We start from the raw sequence: 19,191 nt of genomic DNA, 5'->3' as shown, positions 1-19,191 counted from the left end.
AATTCATCGTGTGCCTTATGGTCTAATTTAGCTGAAATATGAATATTTCAGTAAAATTCAATCTATAACATATTATATTTTATGTTTTTATGAACTATTTGACATTATGGCTAAAGAACACGCAAAAGTGTCATGGCGACTCGTGTTACGACACGATATGCTAAACAAAGAACTGTTTGGTTGAGTGGATAACAAGTTTTTACAAATTATCTTTTAAAATCGTCAAATGTCAAGTTTGTTTTGTGTTGCAACACGTGACGTCACGCGCCGTTGTCACGTGACCAATGACAGTATTTCTGGAATGTTATTTCTCAAAAATATTAAATAATCATGATTTATTTAATCAATGTGATCGTTTTTTCACATTTACAAATATTCATTGGCCTAGCCTTTTCCCAACTATGTTGGGGTCGGCTACCAGTCCAACCGGTTTCAGCTAAGTACCAGTGTTTTACAAGGAGCGACTGCCTATCTGACCTCCTCAACCCAGTTACCTGGGCAACACGATACCCCTTGGTTAGACTGGCTGTCAGACTTTTTTCAGCTTCTGACTATCTGTAAAGACTGTCAAAGATGTAGGAATAACAGCCGGGACCCACAATTTAACGTGCCTTCCGAAACACGATTCACATTTACAAATATTAAGCGACCATAAAAAATAGAAATCTTCAAAATATTTGCTCACTGTCAACTACCCTATTATTATGTTTTTAAAATTGGTTATGAAATTCAAGATTCACCTCAAATAAAATAAGCGTCAGTGAATTACTGAAGTCAAAAAAAGCTAACGGAGAGCTTGAGTAGTTGAGGTCACCACGCTTAAACCATTGAGTGGGTTTGATCCCCGCGGAGGTCAAGCATTCGTGTGATCCACGAATACTTGTCTTGAGTCTAGGTGTCTTTATACATGTGACTTGAATGTTTGTGAAACGTTCCGCTATACAAGGATTTAATTCTTTGATAAAATTTGCGTTTTTTTTTAATAATTATAAGTTTATTGTGTCTAAAAGTTATACACAGACAATTTTGGGTTTGGAGTCTTTATTTAAGCAATCTTTATTTAAGTTGAAGGCCTTGTACAGCATTTTTCATATAGAACTCCTTTTCTCTGTAACTCAGACACATCATTCGAGTCGGGCATGTCGGACGACTACGCGATCCCTCCGGACGCGGTGTCGTGCGACAGTACGGCGTCGCCGTCGCTGGCGTCGCTGTGTCGCGCGCCGCCCGCCAGCGACTCGCCGCGGAGGCACGACGCGCTCGAGAAGAGCGGACATCTCGCCAAGCTGGGGGGGAAACTCAAGACTTGGAGGAAACGATGGTGAGACTGTGTTATTGGTAATAGAAAACTGTCTAGAGAGATTTGGACTCGCGATAGTGAGGGTTCTGAAAATGTAGGCTAAAAAAAAAGAAAAGGGATACCCTAGTAGACATTGCTGTACCTTATTTTTAGTATTTTTAGTTTTTGTAGCTGTTTCAATAATAGCAATTCATTCGGAAAAAAAACATCTGTCCAGCTATGTATGATACATGAGAAACAGCCTGGTTATAGACTAAGGGACAGTCAGCAGAGCCTTAGTAATAGGGGTTACGTTTTTACCCTATAGGTATATAACCCCAATACTACAGATGTACTTATGCTAAGCAAATACCACATAGCTAAGAATTAAACAGTGATTCAGATTATAATATTTAAAAGCTAGGTTCTGGGTACTGAGTCTAAAATTCTAAAGTGCTTACCTACACTAGGCTTAACTTGATCATAGTGCATTGAAATCAGCATAACAACCACGAAATTACCTTAGTGTTATTTAATTTAAACAATCCCTAATGTTTAATTTTTCTCCACAGGTTTGTCCTTAAGAACGGTACCCTGTCCTACTGGAAGTCCCAATCCGAGGTGAACCGCAAGCCTCAAGGTCAGATAGGTCTGGGCGAGGCCTGCAAGATATCCCGGAACGAGGGCGCCGCCACCTTCGAGATATTCACGGGCAGTCGCACGTATTACCTGACAGCTGATAGTATTGCCACGATGGAAGATTGGATTAGGGTGCTACAGGTATGATAAAAAATGTGGATATGTATTTGCTGTAAATCTTTTGTTAAATAGGGATTAGTGTAATTTTTGGATGTTTTTTGTTAAAAGCATTAACAACACTATTATAGGCATAAGCTTAAATGCTTAAGCGTGATGTTAAATTATGCAATATGTTGAAACACTTTAATTTTTTTCGTTTCCAATCAAAAATATCTGAAATGTATATGTTCATTGATAAAAATCAAAATGTTATAAACACAATATTCATTTTTCAGAACGTCCAAAGGCGAAATGCAACCAAACTACTTCTTAGCAAAGAAGACAACAAGCCAACGATACAGGGATGGTTGACCAAGGTGAAGAATGGGCACGCCAAGAAGAGCTGGTGTGTCCTCATCGGGAAGATGTTCCTGTACTTCAAGTCACCGGGTGATCAGGTCAGTATATAAGCATGTATTAAGATGAAATACTTCTAATCGATAAATACGAATATTTTATCGATTGTTGTAATTGTTTGCGATTTTAACTAAGGGAAAAATATTTTGGTCCGTTCGTTAAGAAATTTTGTCCAAAAAACTTATCTGATTTGCGCAAATCTTAATTTATTTAGTATTTTTTGAACAAAAACAAACTTGATGACATTGAAATTGGATATCTAGCTATATCACAAAATCCTTTCTAGTCTATTCCGACGTTGTGGTAGCAAACACAAAAAAGTACAGACGCATTGAAAACTCCCTTTATAGAAGTCGTTTGAAAATCAAAACCAGGTTTTAAGTTAACGAAGTGTCTAACGATTGCAACGATACCCAATTGCTTTAAGTGGCAACTACAAAGTCTCACGATGTGCCACGTTAACCCAAGAACTAAATTCCTTAAAGCATTTGATCCTTATAAATATACAATTAATCATATACAAAGTTTTAATTTTTATCAACATATCCCACAGAACCCGACGGGACAGATCAACATGCGCGACGCCCGCGTCGAGGATGTGGAACATGTGTCCGACTCCGACTCTGAGGAGAAGAACGATGACGCCCGCAACCACCTCACTGTCGCCATCTACCCGCAGCATCAACTTACTGGGGTCGGTCACGTTACGAATATTATATGTATATTACTAGCTGACTCAGCTAATTTTGGTTTGCCAATATTTTTTATGTTGATCAGCGTTAAACGAATTTAATTGGAGCCTAAAGGCTAATAGTAATGTTTTTATACGTCAAAGCCAACGATTTCATAAAATTATTAGCCTATTATTGATATAGTTTTCTGATTATTGTGAAACCCCCCGCGACACAAGGATTAAATTCCTGAGTGCGGGAGTCATTTTTTATAAAAAAGAAAAAAAAAGATTATGACATGCTTCAAGTCAGTTTCAATGCTTCATTGTTAGTCGTTAACGGCATAACATGGTATAAAATTTGACCTCAATTATATATAACCTTTCAATAACAGCAAATTTATCCCAAACAGCTTCTCTATTCTAAAATTCATCTAGATATAAATGTTTATTTCTCTCTCTTGCAGGGTCCCACGTACCTGCTATTCGAGAGCAAGGCTGACAAGGACTCGTGGTTGTACCACTTGACGGTGGTGAGCGGCGGCGGCCTGAGTCAGGGCACGCACTTCGAACAGCTCATACAGAAGTTGATGGAGACTGATGGTGACCCCAGTAAGTGACTCAGATTTTTTCTGTATGTACAAATTAATTATGTATAAATGAAGTTTGGTTAGGATGTTAGATTAATTCGTGTTGTGTGTTCTGTACGATTGAGGTAACCTCCCCCCCCCACATTTTATTTTAATGTCTGACTTTTTTTTGCTTAATCGAGTTTTTTTGTATATATTTTGCGTTCCGAAAGGTAAAATTATCCTTAAAACTGACTTTAACGATGTAAAAATAAAATAAAAAAAGAACTCGAATGATAAGTACATATGCTTACTAAATTGTGAGTGTTAGCAAGTTTTATAATGAATACTATTTTGTAATTTCAGATTGTGTTCTATGGAGGCATCCAACGTTACTGTATTCAAAAGAAAACCTCACATCACCTCTCACGTCGCTAAATTCAGAGGCTTTACAGGCCGAAGCCTTAAAGCTGTTTAAGGTTAGTATTGGAATTGTGTTACCAAACCTATTTTCTTTATCAGCGTATCTTAAAAAGTGTCTAAAAACTAACTTAAACTAGTTTTAAATTTCACTACTATTTTTGGTTTGGCTATATGAGTGTAAATTTGTTTTTCTTCGATAGCACATTAGAAGAGTTGTATGGTGTCAATGCTTACTTTGCGGCAAATTTTAAGGCCGCTTTATTTTGTTGTCAGGGAAATTGTGTAGAGTAGAAAGGACTTTTTAAGGCCAATTTATTTTATTGCCTGCCTATTACGAGCGTAACGAGTGTTCATCCCCACGTCCGTGTGTCCGTGTCCGTGCAGTGCGTGCAGCTGTTCATGTCGGTGGCGGTGGAGCAGGCGGGCATCGACTACCACGTGGTGCTGGCGCAGAACGCGCTGCAGCAGTGCCTGGAGGTGGGCGAGCTGCAGGACGAGCTGGCCTCCGCGCTGGCGCGCCAGACGCGCCCGCACACGCACTCCAAGCACGGCGTCCAGGTAACCGCGCCCGCGCCCACGCCCACGCCCACGCCCACGCCAAGACGCGCGCATAGGCTCATTAAGCCCGCCAAGCTTAAGAATGTAAGTTTTCCTACATACTTTTTTTGGTTTGCGGTGTACGGTTTGATTTGATAGGTTTTGATTTTTAGGATTATGGATTTGTTTTGGCATATTAAGGGATATTTGTTATACTAAATTGGATTAAAATAACTGTATTACTGAAAAGTCGCTTTTTGTTAACATGGCATATTACAAGGTAAAGTACACTTACAGATATTAAATTTACCCCTGTAACTATATTTCCAATCGTTTACATATAGAAACAGACAAAATATAACTGAAATAGTAATTTATATTTACTATAAATAAAAAATATACAAAACTATTTGTAATAAGTTTATGAAATAACAAATAGGAAACGAAAATAAAACACAACCTATGACTACTTAAAAATATGTATACAAAACAACCTTTCATTACTTCAAATAAAAATAATAATTTCAGGGTATAAGCAATACAATAAAAGAAACATAACATACAAACTTATTTAAATATCAGTCAATTCCACACGTGCTTTACATTAATAACCAACTTAATTGTAGTTGGAAGTTGTAACACGTGCCGACTGTCAAGGACGATATTCACATGTGTCACATGAATTATTCTAATCAAAACTTTAGATCAATAACACGTGGCCAAGTTACAACTGACGATTTCTCGTGCAACATCATTACGAAATAAAGTCAAAGTCAAAGAGTTTATTTGCAAATTAAGGTTCTACAAAACAGTTAATACAAAACTTAGTGCATTTTTCAAGCGCTGCAAAACTTAATGCTAAAATGCTATAAATGAAAAATGAAATACCTATATAGGAAGTCTTATAAGCTAATTCAATTATAATAATACAAATCTTATTAAAAACGAAAATTAAACATTTCACAATATACTAACACATCAAATAAAAAAAGCAGTAAATTAATATTCTTAATTGACTGTCAATCTTGATATATAGTTATTTATTCATTAAGCTTAGACAAAATCTAATCATTCGGTAACAAATAATATTTCATCATCACTGGCATTTGGATGACCTTTGATGCAAGCTTCAAAGGCAAATTCATAATCCTATTTTAGTAATTTTCAACTGTTTTCAAGTCAGACCTGTAGACCATAAATCCTGTATAAAGGTGGGTTTACGACAGAGCGATAAAATCGCTTCTGAATTAACCCCCACCCTTTTTGAAGAAAACAACAATTTAATAAAGTTTATGAATTTAAATATATTATATTATATTGAACGAATTTTAAGATCTTCTGGAGAATTTTATTAATATTGTTGTTTTCAAATTCATGAATTTGGTGGACTCTTAACTTTAGGTCTAAAATTATTGTAAAAGTTTATGTTTATACAGTTACTTACACACACCTTAAGAGTACACAAAATTTCTTTGTCGATTTTTGCTGTAAAGGATATTTTCTGTTGTTAATGGAAATTATTCTTTATAATCAAAATTATAGCATGGCTTTCGATGTTTACGGAAACAAAATACACTGAAAACTATATGAAGATAAAGTCCCTGAATATAAAGCTTAATTGGATTTATTACGGCTGTGTTTCTAAAAGTAAATCTTCAATCTTCTATTCATAATATGAAAGAACTGTTATGTTAGATGATTAAAAAAGATAAAAAATAGAATTCTAAAGTTTAAATTAAATTATATTTTAATCAAATAGACATCTAATTAAACACATATATTAAATATTAATTGTAATTACTGTTTATTGAATAAATGCCAAACCTTATCATGTACTGCTACTTTTGGAATCACAGCTATTATTTACCGATGACATCTATACATAATAATATCGCTTTATATTCGCAAAGGCTTCGCTTCGGGCCAACGCTTTGTGCTTCTCTCATATGTTCTGAACTTCCCATTCATCCGAGTGTACAGGTTTACTGCATTTAATGTAGATTTAGAATATTGTGCTCTATACGTACTAAGCACTTGTTACGCAATATTGAGTCTTCGCCACAGCAGTTACGGTCGATATTTGATAGATAAGATTCATAATAGTTGACGTTGGTCTTAATGAGATTAGTTTGAACAATATGCATAAATTTAATGGAACTTTATGGGAGTTTTGTTATGTCCTAATCCCATTCCAACAATGTTTGTCAATTACCAACTGTACATACATCCTAGACAGCCGCTGACATTTTCTCATGCTGCATTTGTATTTTGATTGATATCTATATCCTGGAACATTACTTGAATGATCAACTGGAGATAGTCTAATCTCTTGCTGTTATTAAAGATGTTTAAAATAAACTCAATGTCTTGTATTTAATAAATAGTATTTTATCTATCAATATCGACAATTCTACAAGCTATATAAAAGAGCACAATATAGTTTACAAAGCTTAAAAGAACTAATTTATTTGCGATACTGTAAATATACACTAACAAACCATAATATTAAGCTTTGTGTGTTGCTTTTAAGTAAAAGCTTCCGTCTCGTGGTTGATCAATTTGGAATTGTGTATAGTGAAACACTATAATATTGGCTTCAAAGGAATATATGCTTTATGACGTAAACAAGCGACAAAATTATAAAGGAATGAACTCAAAAAGTTCTTATTCCAATTTGATCCGTCCGGTTCTGGCAACATTGACTACCGTTCGTTTTTGACATAAGAATGTTGCCATAACATTAAAAAGTTACGTTGCAAAATTTCAAATGGAATGTTGGTGTAAATTTTTTCCCCGTTATTTTTTTGTTTTGTTCCGAGAATGTTTGTCCCTCGCCCCTATAGATTTAGGGAATGAAGTTTTTTATTAAGTTTATCTATCATTCATATATCATAGCTAGTTCCTTCGCACTGTTGGATCTCCTTTGTATTGAGAGGTTGATGTTGCAAGTTTTTAGACTTACCCTTATATATTTATATATATTGTTTAAGGTAAGTTTGTAGGATTAAGTTATTGTGGTGTGGTTGCGTAACATGTTAATGTCGGTAAACTTTTTTTGTTGCTGATGTAAATATACCCATACTCGAATGAAGAGTTATTACAAGCAATAAGGCTTGTAGCTGTATAAACTAATGTCATTATAAAAAAAAATCTAATTTTTTGGTCTTCTGTTTATATTAGCATAATTAACAAATGTGATTGAATAAGTATCAGTGTTTTATTTTATTCTAAACTTACTCAAAACAAAAAAGCTTCAGATATTTCAAGCAATTTAAGAATTCAACGAACATCAAATTAAAAAAACATACAATTATAATTAAAACATGTTATGCAGTCAACCACAATATATAGCCACATACACTGTACATTAAATAACACAACGCAATACAATATATTGTACATAAACATGTACATATACACTGCAGGGGTAGCAGGTAATAATGGCACAATACACAAGTATATGCACTGGCACTAACTTCAGAATTGGTTATATAAGTTATATGTAAATTTGTAGGGGTCAGCTAAGCCTTTACTAAGGCTCTTTGTAAGAATCTAAAGAAATATTTTCAAATATCTATTTTAAAATTTGCTGCTAGTACGGCCAACTTGTATTTCTTTTTAAAGAAAACGACTCCTGCAGGAAGGATTTAATTCTTGTTGCGCGGGGGGTTTTGCAAAGTGTAATGTGCAATCACATGCACAAGACACCCAGACTCAAAACAAACATTCGTGGATTTCAAATGCTTGTCTTTTGCGGGGATCGAACCCCGCGCACAGTGGGTTTGGCGTGGAGACCTCAACCACTCGTCTATCCGTACAGGCATAGTCATTATAGAAAGAAAAGTAACTGTTATCTGACACGTGATATAATCTTTCTGTACTATATTTTAGTTACATTTATATTATTAACTACATCTAGTTACTCAAAGTCACCGCTGGGTATATGTCTCTCTTCTTGCTTTTGACTTTTCTTATAACAGCCGCAAATACTGCAGTATTATAGACTGGGTTTTCTTGTTCCTAGTATTTAAATCCCTATGGTTGTTAATGTTTTTATTGTCTGTATATATTTACTGTGCCATTATTTTAGGAAACACTTGTTTTTGGGTTCACATACGCATTCGCTGCAATGCAAGGTTGTGGCTAATAAAAAACTTATATATGTATGTCAATTTAATATTTATTTTGGTGTAATTAAATCTATATATGTATTTGTTTAATATAAGTCGATTATTTACTCAAGATCAAACCCTCAGCTCAGTTGAGCTGATGAATGTATTTTGTGACTAAATTGGGACAAGAAAACAATGACACTTCTGTGAATCTACATACAATAGTGATTATAATATATTTATCTATAGGTATATGTATAAAACGTACACTAAACACAAAAACAAACGTAATTTATAATCTAATCCCCGTACGTATATACATCAACTAGAAATCTCACACGTACACAAACCTCGTCACGATACAAACATATCTCGTTATCCCACACAAGCAAGCCCACTGTCCCACAAGTGGTCCTATCGCCAACATTTCATTTGTTCAGCAACTGCTACTGTGCGCGACTCAGTCGCTGTTCACGTGCGACACGGGGGCGTCGTCAGTGGGCGGGGACAACAAGAGCGACGCCCCGCCCAACGCCGCCGGATCGCCTAGCTCCATACAGGTAAAGGTTTAGGCGGATAAGATAGACAACGCCAAAGGTAGACAAGGAAGAACATTGTTAGACAAACCTTAGTTATAAAACAAAGTCTAAAGTATGAAAAACACCAATGAATCGAAGGTACTGAGATGGTATCTAGTACCTAGTACTGGATAAATTTTGCTATTTATGACTATATGTACTTCGTGTGTGAGAATATTATAAAAATACTGATTAAAATAACACAAGGCGAGACAATCAATTACAGTAGTTGAACTGAACGCTTTGTGCGTCTGTTTCCATGTGAGGTTTTGAGTTACCGCCGAACGTAAAGCGTCCATTTTCACCAAGGAAAGATTTCCTTTTTGAAACAGTATTTAGGATGAAGCCAAATGCACTTAATTCTTTGAGGTGTGATTGCTTGTTATTTTTGACAGCTTATTAAAATCTAAAGTCTACATTGAATACGGTGAGAATACCTTGTGACAGATGTAGTTTTGAGATTTAATCTCACGTAAAACTTGACTTAGCGTTTGATCACACTTGTAAATTGAGTATTTGATTAAAAAAATCTAATAAGTCCGTCATCGATTTCAAAAAATATCTGATAAGTATTTTTTATTTTATCACTAACACCTAAAATAAACAAATCGTGATAACCCCTATTTTCTCTTCCCCTCTACCATACGTAACCTACTACCATCTTTGATATATTTCATCTGTTTTTTTATAATCTACTTGACAGACTTATTAAATTTCTTGAGTCAAATACTCAATTGTGAATGTCGCTTATCACAATATGAAGTAACAGATGACGTCACGTCTTCGTAGTTAGTCCCTGAAGCCAGTAATTCTTAGTTATGTATGTCAGTCTTGTATTCGTGTACCCGATCCCTACTAAAACTCATATGAGAAAAGCAGAAATCGTGTGAATTGAACTAAAGAACGTAAGAATCCGTAACCAGAAAAAATATTGTGTAATAAGGGTGTGTTTGCATAGGTATTTGTGTAATTCAGCTCACGTTACGTGAAATAATTTGTTGCTCTTGCAATTTAAAGCCACGAAAGCCAATGTGTACACACCCTTATAAATACAATTAGTATTTCTTGTTGACTACGAACAGGTACACTGAGCTTACAAGTCATTAAGTAAGGTATCAGAGAGGTAAAAAGTAATTTTGTTTAATTTTAATATGTTTTTGGAGAACATCATGTGGAAACTTGCATTCAAAATATTTAAATCTGAAAGTGCCAAGTCACATTGAGCTAGCGCGGTGAAGAAAGCTTATCACTGTTGAGTCGATTTTGCATCCCAGCAGTGGGACGTGGCTAAATTGTCATGTTTCTAGAAAGTTGAAGGTTGAAAGACCTCCTCGTTTTTTTTCTTACCTAGCCTACTGTGTCCTACTGCTAGACAAAATGCTCCCCCAAATCCTGCCACCATCCCCTCTCCTGGGCCACATGGAACCAGCCCATACCTCCTGATTAGATTGCAGTTTATTTAAACAACTTCGCATCGAATACTGAACAAAAGCTTCTGAGTGAAGTATACCTGATCGTAATCACCATAGAATTAATGAATGCTCTTACAATACATGTAATTATCAAGGAAGGCATGTTTCCAGGCGCCGCTGCTCTCAGTTGACTGCAAGAGCAACCCCCCCACGTACAGCTTTGTGCAAGGATGGCAGCTGTTAGCACTAGCCGTCAGTCTCTTTGTACCTAGGAATAATAGACTGCTGTGGTATCTGAAGCTGCATTTGAGCAGGCATGCGGATTCCAAGTAAGTAACTCTATATTTTTTTATGATAAATATGTCGATATAAAGCAAGGTTATGTATTTTAGATATTATGGAAAAGGAAAATGAATTTTGTCCTTGGTTACACTACTAAAAAAAGATGACTAAGTACCTATGGAAAGACTATGAAATATTCAAAGATTGACAGCTATATTGAGAAAATAAAATATAATTAAAATTATTAACTGGAACAAAAACCAGTAACTAATTGTGCATTGTCAGCCTCCTTTTGAAAAACTGTGACCTACAGATTTCCGATACGAATAGATAAGGAATAAATAAAATTTAAAATATTAAAAAAGAAACTGTTCCCGAAATATGTGATCTCAATTATTAAAAAATAAATACTTTTTCTAGAACGGAGTGCGGTAAATACGCGGCGTACTGCGCTCGTGCATTAGAACGCACGATTCGTAACGGAGGGCGAGAGGACAAGCCCTCTCGTATGGAGGTGCTCTCCATCCTCCTGAAGAACCCCTACCACCACTGTCTGCCACACGCGATACCTGTGCACATGCTCAACAATACTTATCAGGTAAGGAGGGGGAAACTATCTCGATTCGCATAAATTGCACCAAGTAACATTGTTTTTAGGGTTCTGTTTGCCACGGCTTTGTTGTCCGACCGACCGTCCATCACCACGCTGTATCTCATAAGCCGTTGCTGCTACAAGTACAAATATTAATTGATTAAGGTTAAGCAACTTTTGGAAAAGTATAAATCTGATTGGTGACCTTTTTCTTTTGAAAATTTAATTTTCTTTAACCTATTTGTTTGTTGAAAGTTGAAGACTCTGACTCACTCTTGACCTATTCCTTTTTCATAACCTATGTCATTCCTATGGAGAAGAACCTGCAGAACTTCTATATGTTACCCTTTAGTTAATGGCAGTGCGAAGCGATTCCTAATAAAAAAATATATTTTACAACAATTTGCTTAAAGTGTAAATTTCCTGCAATACACATAAAACAAGTTCCTTTACTTAACCATAACTACAATTTCCAGGTAATAAGTTTCGACGGATCAACAACAGTGGAAGAGTTCCTATCGACGTTGAGCACGGAGTTGGGATGCCGGGAGTCCGGTGCGTCTGGCTTCGCGCTCTTCAGTGACGATCCTATAGAGAAAGACTTGGAACATCATATTAAACCGGATAAGAAGGTACGTGAGGATCAAGTGCTATTTGTATCGGAGGATATTGTTGGGGTGTGCTTAAATCCTTATTGATCAAATTGGTATTGACGGAAACCTGGAAGCTGAATAAATGGAACCTTAACTGCGATTGATTGTTTGTGATAGTTGCGTTGAAATCTTTCTTTTATTGATAAAAAAAACGAATCCCTTACAAAGATTTTAAACCTTTCTAAATATTCTAATAGAATATAAAATATTGAACATTTTGCCTTAGTGTCAAACAAATAAAAGTCAGGTAATACCCATTTAAATTTAAATTTCGAAATTGTATCTTTAACTTTACTAGCAAAATTTCTGTGCAGCTATGTGACGTGATATCCAAATGGGAGACAGCGTTAAGAGAGAAAGGTTCCGGAAAGTTCGAGAATTCGCGAGTGATCAGACTGACGTACAGGAATAGGCTTTACTTCAAGAACTCCATTAGAACTGAGACTGATAAGGAGCGGCTACTGCTGTGTTATCAAGTTAATCATCAAGGTAAGACTAATATGACTTCTCGACCACTTATACGAATTAAGATTTCCATATAATTTCCATATATTCCAATATGACAAAGAAAGCAAGGTGTTTCCGAAAATGCTAAAATGACATCTGTGATCGGAATTCAAAACCCTAACCAAAAAATGACCCTAAAATACTAGACCAGTAGTCAATCAAAATTTAAAAATAAATCAGAAATTCTCTTTCTCACCTACTAGCACAAGCACAAACATTAAATAAAAAAACTTACTGTTCTGAAAGAACTTAACTGTTTCACCATTTTATGAAGAAAACAAGGAAACCAAATATTACCATACATAAATATTCATAGTAAAATGCAACATAAAATAAAAAACCTAACTTACTATTTTGAAGGATCTTGATCTTTTCTTTCATTTTTTCTCCAAAAAAAATATTACCATACATACATACTCTTAGTAAAATACATGTCCCACCCCACAGTGGTGGCGGGCCGCTTCCCGGTGACCCGCGAGCTGGCGGCGGAGCTGGGCGCGCTGATGGCGCAGCTGGACATGGGGGACTACTCCGCCGCCAACACCTCGCACAACCAGCCGCTCGCGCACCGGTTCTACCCCTACCGGTACAGGGCCGGCCTCAGCAATGATGAACTCAGGTCAGACAAACTCTTCAAAAAAGAATCAGTATATTGTCCGAAAGATTTACCTTGGCCCCAGTACACGAAAGCAAATGAAAACATAGGTTTACCGTGGTACAGAAAGGGCAAAGGAAGGAACATGGGTGGGTTTTAGTCATTAGGAGTTTGACACGTCCTTACGCTCAACCCAAGGCGGAAGGAGTAATTTAATGATTTACCATCCGAAAAAAAGAGGGCCAAGCTATTTGGTTGGTTATACGTATAGGTTAATTTGACTACTCTGATTGAAGCTACCTCTTATAGTAATAATATTGCAGTTGTTGAAGCGAGATATAGTGCCTATACGCCTAATACGCTGTATCGCAATCTTATCACTTTAAGTGAGGCAGGTAGGCATTCAGGTGTCCAATTAGGTACAATACAATCTGACTACTCTTAAGCAATTTCAGAAGAACGACACCGTTTTAGGTAGTGGTCGTTGTCCTGGTGTTCCCTTTTCATAAAATTTTAACAATACCTTTTCGATATACTTATATATTTGAAATAATATTATTTAATATAAGAAAATTTACTGTTTCAGGGATGTTGAAGACAAGCTGCGTTCTAAATGGGTTGCGCTAAAAGGCCGCAGTACCGCGGACTGCGTGCGGATCTATCTCAACTGTACGAGGAAGTGGCCTTTCTTTGGTGCTACGCTATTCCAAGCTAGGGTAAGCAATTACGTTACTTATGTTAATTACTTTTATCACAGAAGTAATCTACTTATTTACCCTCTTTGGCTTTGAAACAATAAGCCGCCAATGACATTATGTAAATTCCTGTTATATTTAAACCAACTCAACATTTTCAAAACATTGTGCCCAGCTGTGGGACGTTTGTTGATCGGTATAATTAATTGTAATTAACCAAAATAACAAATAATGTGTTTAGTTGATCAATAGATACACCACAGTTATGAGCTAAATACTTATTTTGCTTCTTAGTATGTACTTAATTCGGGGTTATTATTACGCTTAATATTTTTTAATTTTTTATTTATTCTTCGTATAATAAAATTAAGTACTATTTACTACCCAGGTGAAAAATTTTAAAAAAAATCCTGATTGTTTTCTATTTATAAGTGTGTAACATTAAATTTATATTATATTTCTAGATAAAGCAACCAGACCTATCCATGGTGTGGTTGGCCGTGTCTGAAGAGGGCGTGACTGTGTTAGAGCTGGCGTCGATGGCTGTCATCGGCCGATACGCGCTCAACTCCATAGGATTGTTCGGTGGATTACAGGTAAATATAGCAATAATAACAAACAAAATGGTAAAAACGGGTAAAGTGAAAGTTGAACTCGCAACACTGATTCAGTAAACAAAAAAAAACAATAATAAAAATATTCATCGAGGTCAAGAAACGAATGATAACGATGAATGTTACATAGGTGGTAAATTATAACTAGGTTCACAGCTCATTATGGACCCTGTCGGGCACAGCAAAAGTAGGAGAGAGGAGGACAATGCTATTTATTAAGTAAAATTATATATGGTTATTAATTTGATAGGTGAATTTTGCAAATTTTTATTATTTTGCCTTCTTCTATGTAAGCCTTAGTTCCGCGATTCCAAGTCGCACATATATATAACACAATTACAATGAAAGTCCTTTGTTTCGCATGTATATAAATGTGATTAATTCATTTCAGGACGATCTGATGATGTTGATCGACGGTGACGACGCCGCCAGTCCAGTGCATAAGATGTTGATTAGTCTCAATAAGCCTAAAGTAAGTATCAATCTTCATTAATGTGTTAAATTGGAAAATAGAGTCATGTGACGGGAAGCAACAGCTTACAGTTACGTCAAGACATAGTGTTATAAAGGATTGAACAGGGAGATAAATAGTACAAGTCTTATTAGCAAGTAATATGTTTTATTATTTTAATATAATTGATAATGGCAAAACGGGGTGAATAGAGGTATTTGTGGGGTGGATACAAACAAAGTTTTTGTAAAGATTTGGACGTTTAAGAAGACAACATAAAGAGATTATATGAGAATTCTAAAGCTTATTACAATAATTGTGTTATAACATTTTTATGTCGGCAAATGCATGCGACCCCCTTTAAAAACATTATTTTCTATTCACTTCTTAAAGCTCTATTAAATTTTACGGTACGCAAACTTCTTAAAAACCCTAAGAATAACAATAGTATTAGTACTCACACATGGCAATCAATTAAGTCCATATTCTTATATTATATTTAACTTGCAGATGGCAGAGCTAACCCATCTAATAGCGGACTACAAAAACGCGATGCTACGTCCAGGCGGCCCGGGAACACCACAAATGAACTCCCTCACCCGCAACGGCAGTCACCGATCAATAAGAAAACCAACATCAACACTCCCACACTCCAGCCCCTCGACACTACCCCACACCCACCAACTCAGCCAGTCCCACCACACTCACCACACCACTGGACACAACACTCTGAACTCACACGCTACAACTATGACCTTGGGTTCAGAACGAAACGCGACCCTTACACTTAGTTCTCACACTTCCACCTTCAACCAACATGTGGAAGCCAGGGTTTTGTCCCACGGACAGCCGGATATATTGAAGTCGACGCCTGATCATCACAGGAGTGAGAAGAAAAGAAGTCACACTCAAGATAGTGGGGTGGCGTGAGTGTGAGTGAGGTGGGGGACCATCACTCAAAGGATTGTTTAGTGAAAGTGACGAAGTGAGTTGAGTGACTGGGTGAGAATTTTTTGTAGATATTTTTAGGGTTATACTCTTGAACAACCCTTTTGGGTCATTAATTGTTTTAGAACAATCTCATTTTGTTGATAGAAGAAATATATTTTCATCTGTTGATGATTTTGATTGTATTTTCCAATGAATTTTTGAGTCAGCTTTTATAAGTTAAAATTGTGAATATTTCATTATGTCATGTCTCTATACCAATGTAGTGTACCTTTAACATATGAATATGGTTTTTTTCTACATGAAATTCTCATCTCAGCCCAGTTCATGGATTATAGAAAGACCCCGTTGACAGTGATAGCATTCCACCAAAAAAAAATAGGACGATGCTAAATAAACGAAATAATAATATACCTCATATTTTGTAGCGAACGATTCAGCCTATTTTAATTGGCTTTTTAATAATAGATTTATATAATAGTTTATAATTTATTTTTCAGCGTAATATATTTTTTTTACGGTTGCTACGTTTAGTGATCTTAGCTTGATGTGTATACAAAGTGGTTCGTATGAATGTTGTATGTTTATACGCGGTATGCCAATTTTATACATGTAGTTGTGTGTACAGGGCGAATAAATGTTGCATAGACAGATATTTAAATGTAGCGAAAATAACAACACCCTTTATCAGTGAATTAAAACGCGACTTAAATTTTGAACGATAATAAGTTTCTACTTGTCGTTTTTGCCGATTTCAGTGGCAGAGCCTTAAAAAAACCAACTAAATTTACATTATCTGAAAGGTAACTAACAAAATAAATTAATTAACTAACTTATAATAAAATCAGAACTGAGTCATCAAGCGTTCCAAAAATTAAGTCTCGTTTTAATATGGTATAAAGATTAATGTAAATAGTTCTCACTGAAGCACAAAACGTAACTATATATAATTGTATTAGTTTCTATTCTTGCATATTCAGTTTCTATCCCACTGACCCCGTACAACAAGACAAATCTATTTTTACCCGTAAAAAAATCGGAACTAAAGTTAGCCGAACAAATATGTCTGCTCTTGAAGGAGTGACGGCGCTACTAGCGCCACTAAGGCATAAATATGTTTGTTAATACTGATTAAAATAAAGACCATTTATCATTAAAGTATATTGTATTACAAAAATAATAATTGTCTCCTTATGTATGTGTCTATAGACTGAGTTGCGAGGTTATAAGTAACATAACTAAGTAAGCGAGATGGCGCTATGCACTGTATAGCTATCTCGCTCCCACAACACCTCTTGCTGAATCTCATTGCAAAACAGCTTTAATTTTATAGTATCTCATTTTGTTTTTTTTTTTTTTGTAAAAAATATTTTAACAGTGCCAATGTGTTTTTATCAAATGTATTTAATTCTCAAACTGTATTTGTAGGAAAAAAATCTTTGTTAAATACCAGATCTGAATACAGACATTCAGAAATACTGAATTACTAAGCGATCCGTTCGACTGAATTATACTTAAGATCTTCAACGAATCTAAACACGTAATTATAATAATTTATGCTTTTTTATCCAATATTACTGAATGCAGTATTTTTAATACTGATATGATCTGATCAAAACACTAAACATGACAATCGTCTGTCAAACCTTTTTTAAATTATGTCGGTTGCTCTTGTACCCAAGTTTACTCAACTAATATTATCTTGAACAAAGGATTTGAAGACAGAATTAGTTGATCAGACTTCCACATACCGATGTTTCAGAATCTCAAAAAGTAGTCTAGACTTTGGTAGCTTTTATGCTATTTTAATCTATTTTATTTCTACAAATCAAACTTAGGACAAATCAAAATCAAAATAGATTTTGAACTTTATTTTAATAGTCATAAGAAAGAAATGAATATTCGTTGGTATGTTCTTTTATGATTCTTCTTTCTGTATTCAGTTAGTTTTTCCAATGTAAATGACATGTGTCAATCTTAAGTATTTTCTTATATTATAAAATCGTTTTTAAAATGTGACATTCTGATATATGAAAATTGATTTCAATTTTAGTGTCCATGTGCATTAAGCACAAGGTCATATTATGTTGTGAAAAGAGAAAAATACTAAATGTTTATATCTTCAGATAATATTGTGAATTTTCCGTTCAATACAATGGTGCTTAGTGTTTCTGTATTTCAACCTAAAATTTTGCAAAAACACGTGACTCATATGTATTGTCTACATATTGTCAGTTTCCACATTTTATTACTTTGGTCACATAATATTATTTCAAATCACTTACTATCAGCTCTTTAAACACTGAAGCCGTTATTAAAGCGAGAACCCAATACTCTTAGTGTATTTCCGTCTCCTTTCCACAATAGAATATGAATATTATGAATTATTTCACCTTGACCTACATAACAATAATTAAACGCACACAGTAATTATATTTGTATATTTTGACAGCGTAATAAAAACAGGAATTACCTATGTGATTATGTAATTGTATGTGTAGTTACATTTTGTGGACATTTTTACTGTAAAATAATAGGGTATATTTTATATATCATTGGCCTCAATATCATTGTTCCATGGTTTATAAATGTGTATACAACAAGTAAAATTCCCAAATTGAACTATTGTCAACTGGCCAGAACTGTGATTGGTTGATTTATAAGTTTTGAAAAGATTCAATCAAATAGGGCGTGAGTGATAAACAAAAGGCAAAAGAAAAATACAACCAATCCTAGTTCTTGACTTGACATTTCACTGGTAAAAAATACATATTTTTAAACCACGGAATTCTGAAACAAATCTTTTTAAAAATATAATTTTGTACTGAATTAGCTTTGATAGATATTTCTACCATTAAAAAATATTTCAAAGATATTACGTTACCAGCTTGTAATAATATTTTTTCTCGTGTTCTGCAATAAAGAGGATATTATATAGAATAGAATTAATTGTAATTAATTTAATTTTTATTAATCACTTGTAGATAAACACGTATAGGTTTAATTTTTATAATTTTAATTTAGTTTAAGTTTGAGTCGTCTTTATTGCGGAACATATGCGATTGACGGGCTAATTGTAAACAGCTACAAATGAAAACGGCAACTAAATAGAGGTAGTT

The 19,191-nt window shown here is 34.9% G+C and overlaps 1 protein-coding gene across 3 annotated transcripts in view; it reads left to right on the top strand.

The window, feature by feature from the left end:
- Positions 1-17,450, top strand: part of LOC113503688 (uncharacterized protein CG43867) — a 47,445-nt gene extending 29,995 nt beyond the window's left edge. Inside the window, exons 11-27 of one of the 3 annotated variants that reach the window (XM_026885748.1) lie at positions 1,120-1,321; positions 1,852-2,059; positions 2,314-2,475; positions 2,988-3,128; positions 3,572-3,716; positions 4,040-4,152; positions 4,481-4,738; positions 9,186-9,305; positions 10,907-11,064; positions 11,438-11,615; positions 12,086-12,241; positions 12,577-12,751; positions 13,217-13,388; positions 13,951-14,080; positions 14,524-14,655; positions 15,065-15,145; positions 15,635-17,450. In XM_026885748.1, coding sequence (XP_026741549.1) covers positions 1,120-1,321; positions 1,852-2,059; positions 2,314-2,475; positions 2,988-3,128; positions 3,572-3,716; positions 4,040-4,152; positions 4,481-4,738; positions 9,186-9,305; positions 10,907-11,064; positions 11,438-11,615; positions 12,086-12,241; positions 12,577-12,751; positions 13,217-13,388; positions 13,951-14,080; positions 14,524-14,655; positions 15,065-15,145; positions 15,635-16,054 — 2,951 coding nt within the window. In that variant the 3' untranslated portion in view covers positions 16,055-17,450. Of the gene's footprint in view, positions 1-1,119; positions 1,322-1,851; positions 2,060-2,313; positions 2,476-2,987; positions 3,129-3,571; positions 3,717-4,039; positions 4,153-4,480; positions 4,739-9,185; positions 9,306-10,894; positions 11,065-11,437; positions 11,616-12,085; positions 12,242-12,576; positions 12,752-13,216; positions 13,389-13,950; positions 14,081-14,523; positions 14,656-15,064; positions 15,146-15,634 lie in introns of all 3 variants that reach the window. The other 2 variants (XM_026885749.1, XM_026885750.1) reach the window with 2 other exon arrangements.
- Positions 17,451-19,191: the final 1,741 nt, after the last annotated feature.

Source organism: Trichoplusia ni, chromosome 20 (genome assembly GCF_003590095.1).
Source record: "Trichoplusia ni isolate ovarian cell line Hi5 chromosome 20, tn1, whole genome shotgun sequence".
In the NCBI taxonomy this organism is placed as follows: domain Eukaryota; kingdom Metazoa; phylum Arthropoda; class Insecta; order Lepidoptera; family Noctuidae; genus Trichoplusia; species Trichoplusia ni.
This window is presented reverse-complemented; position numbering and strand designations above follow the sequence as displayed.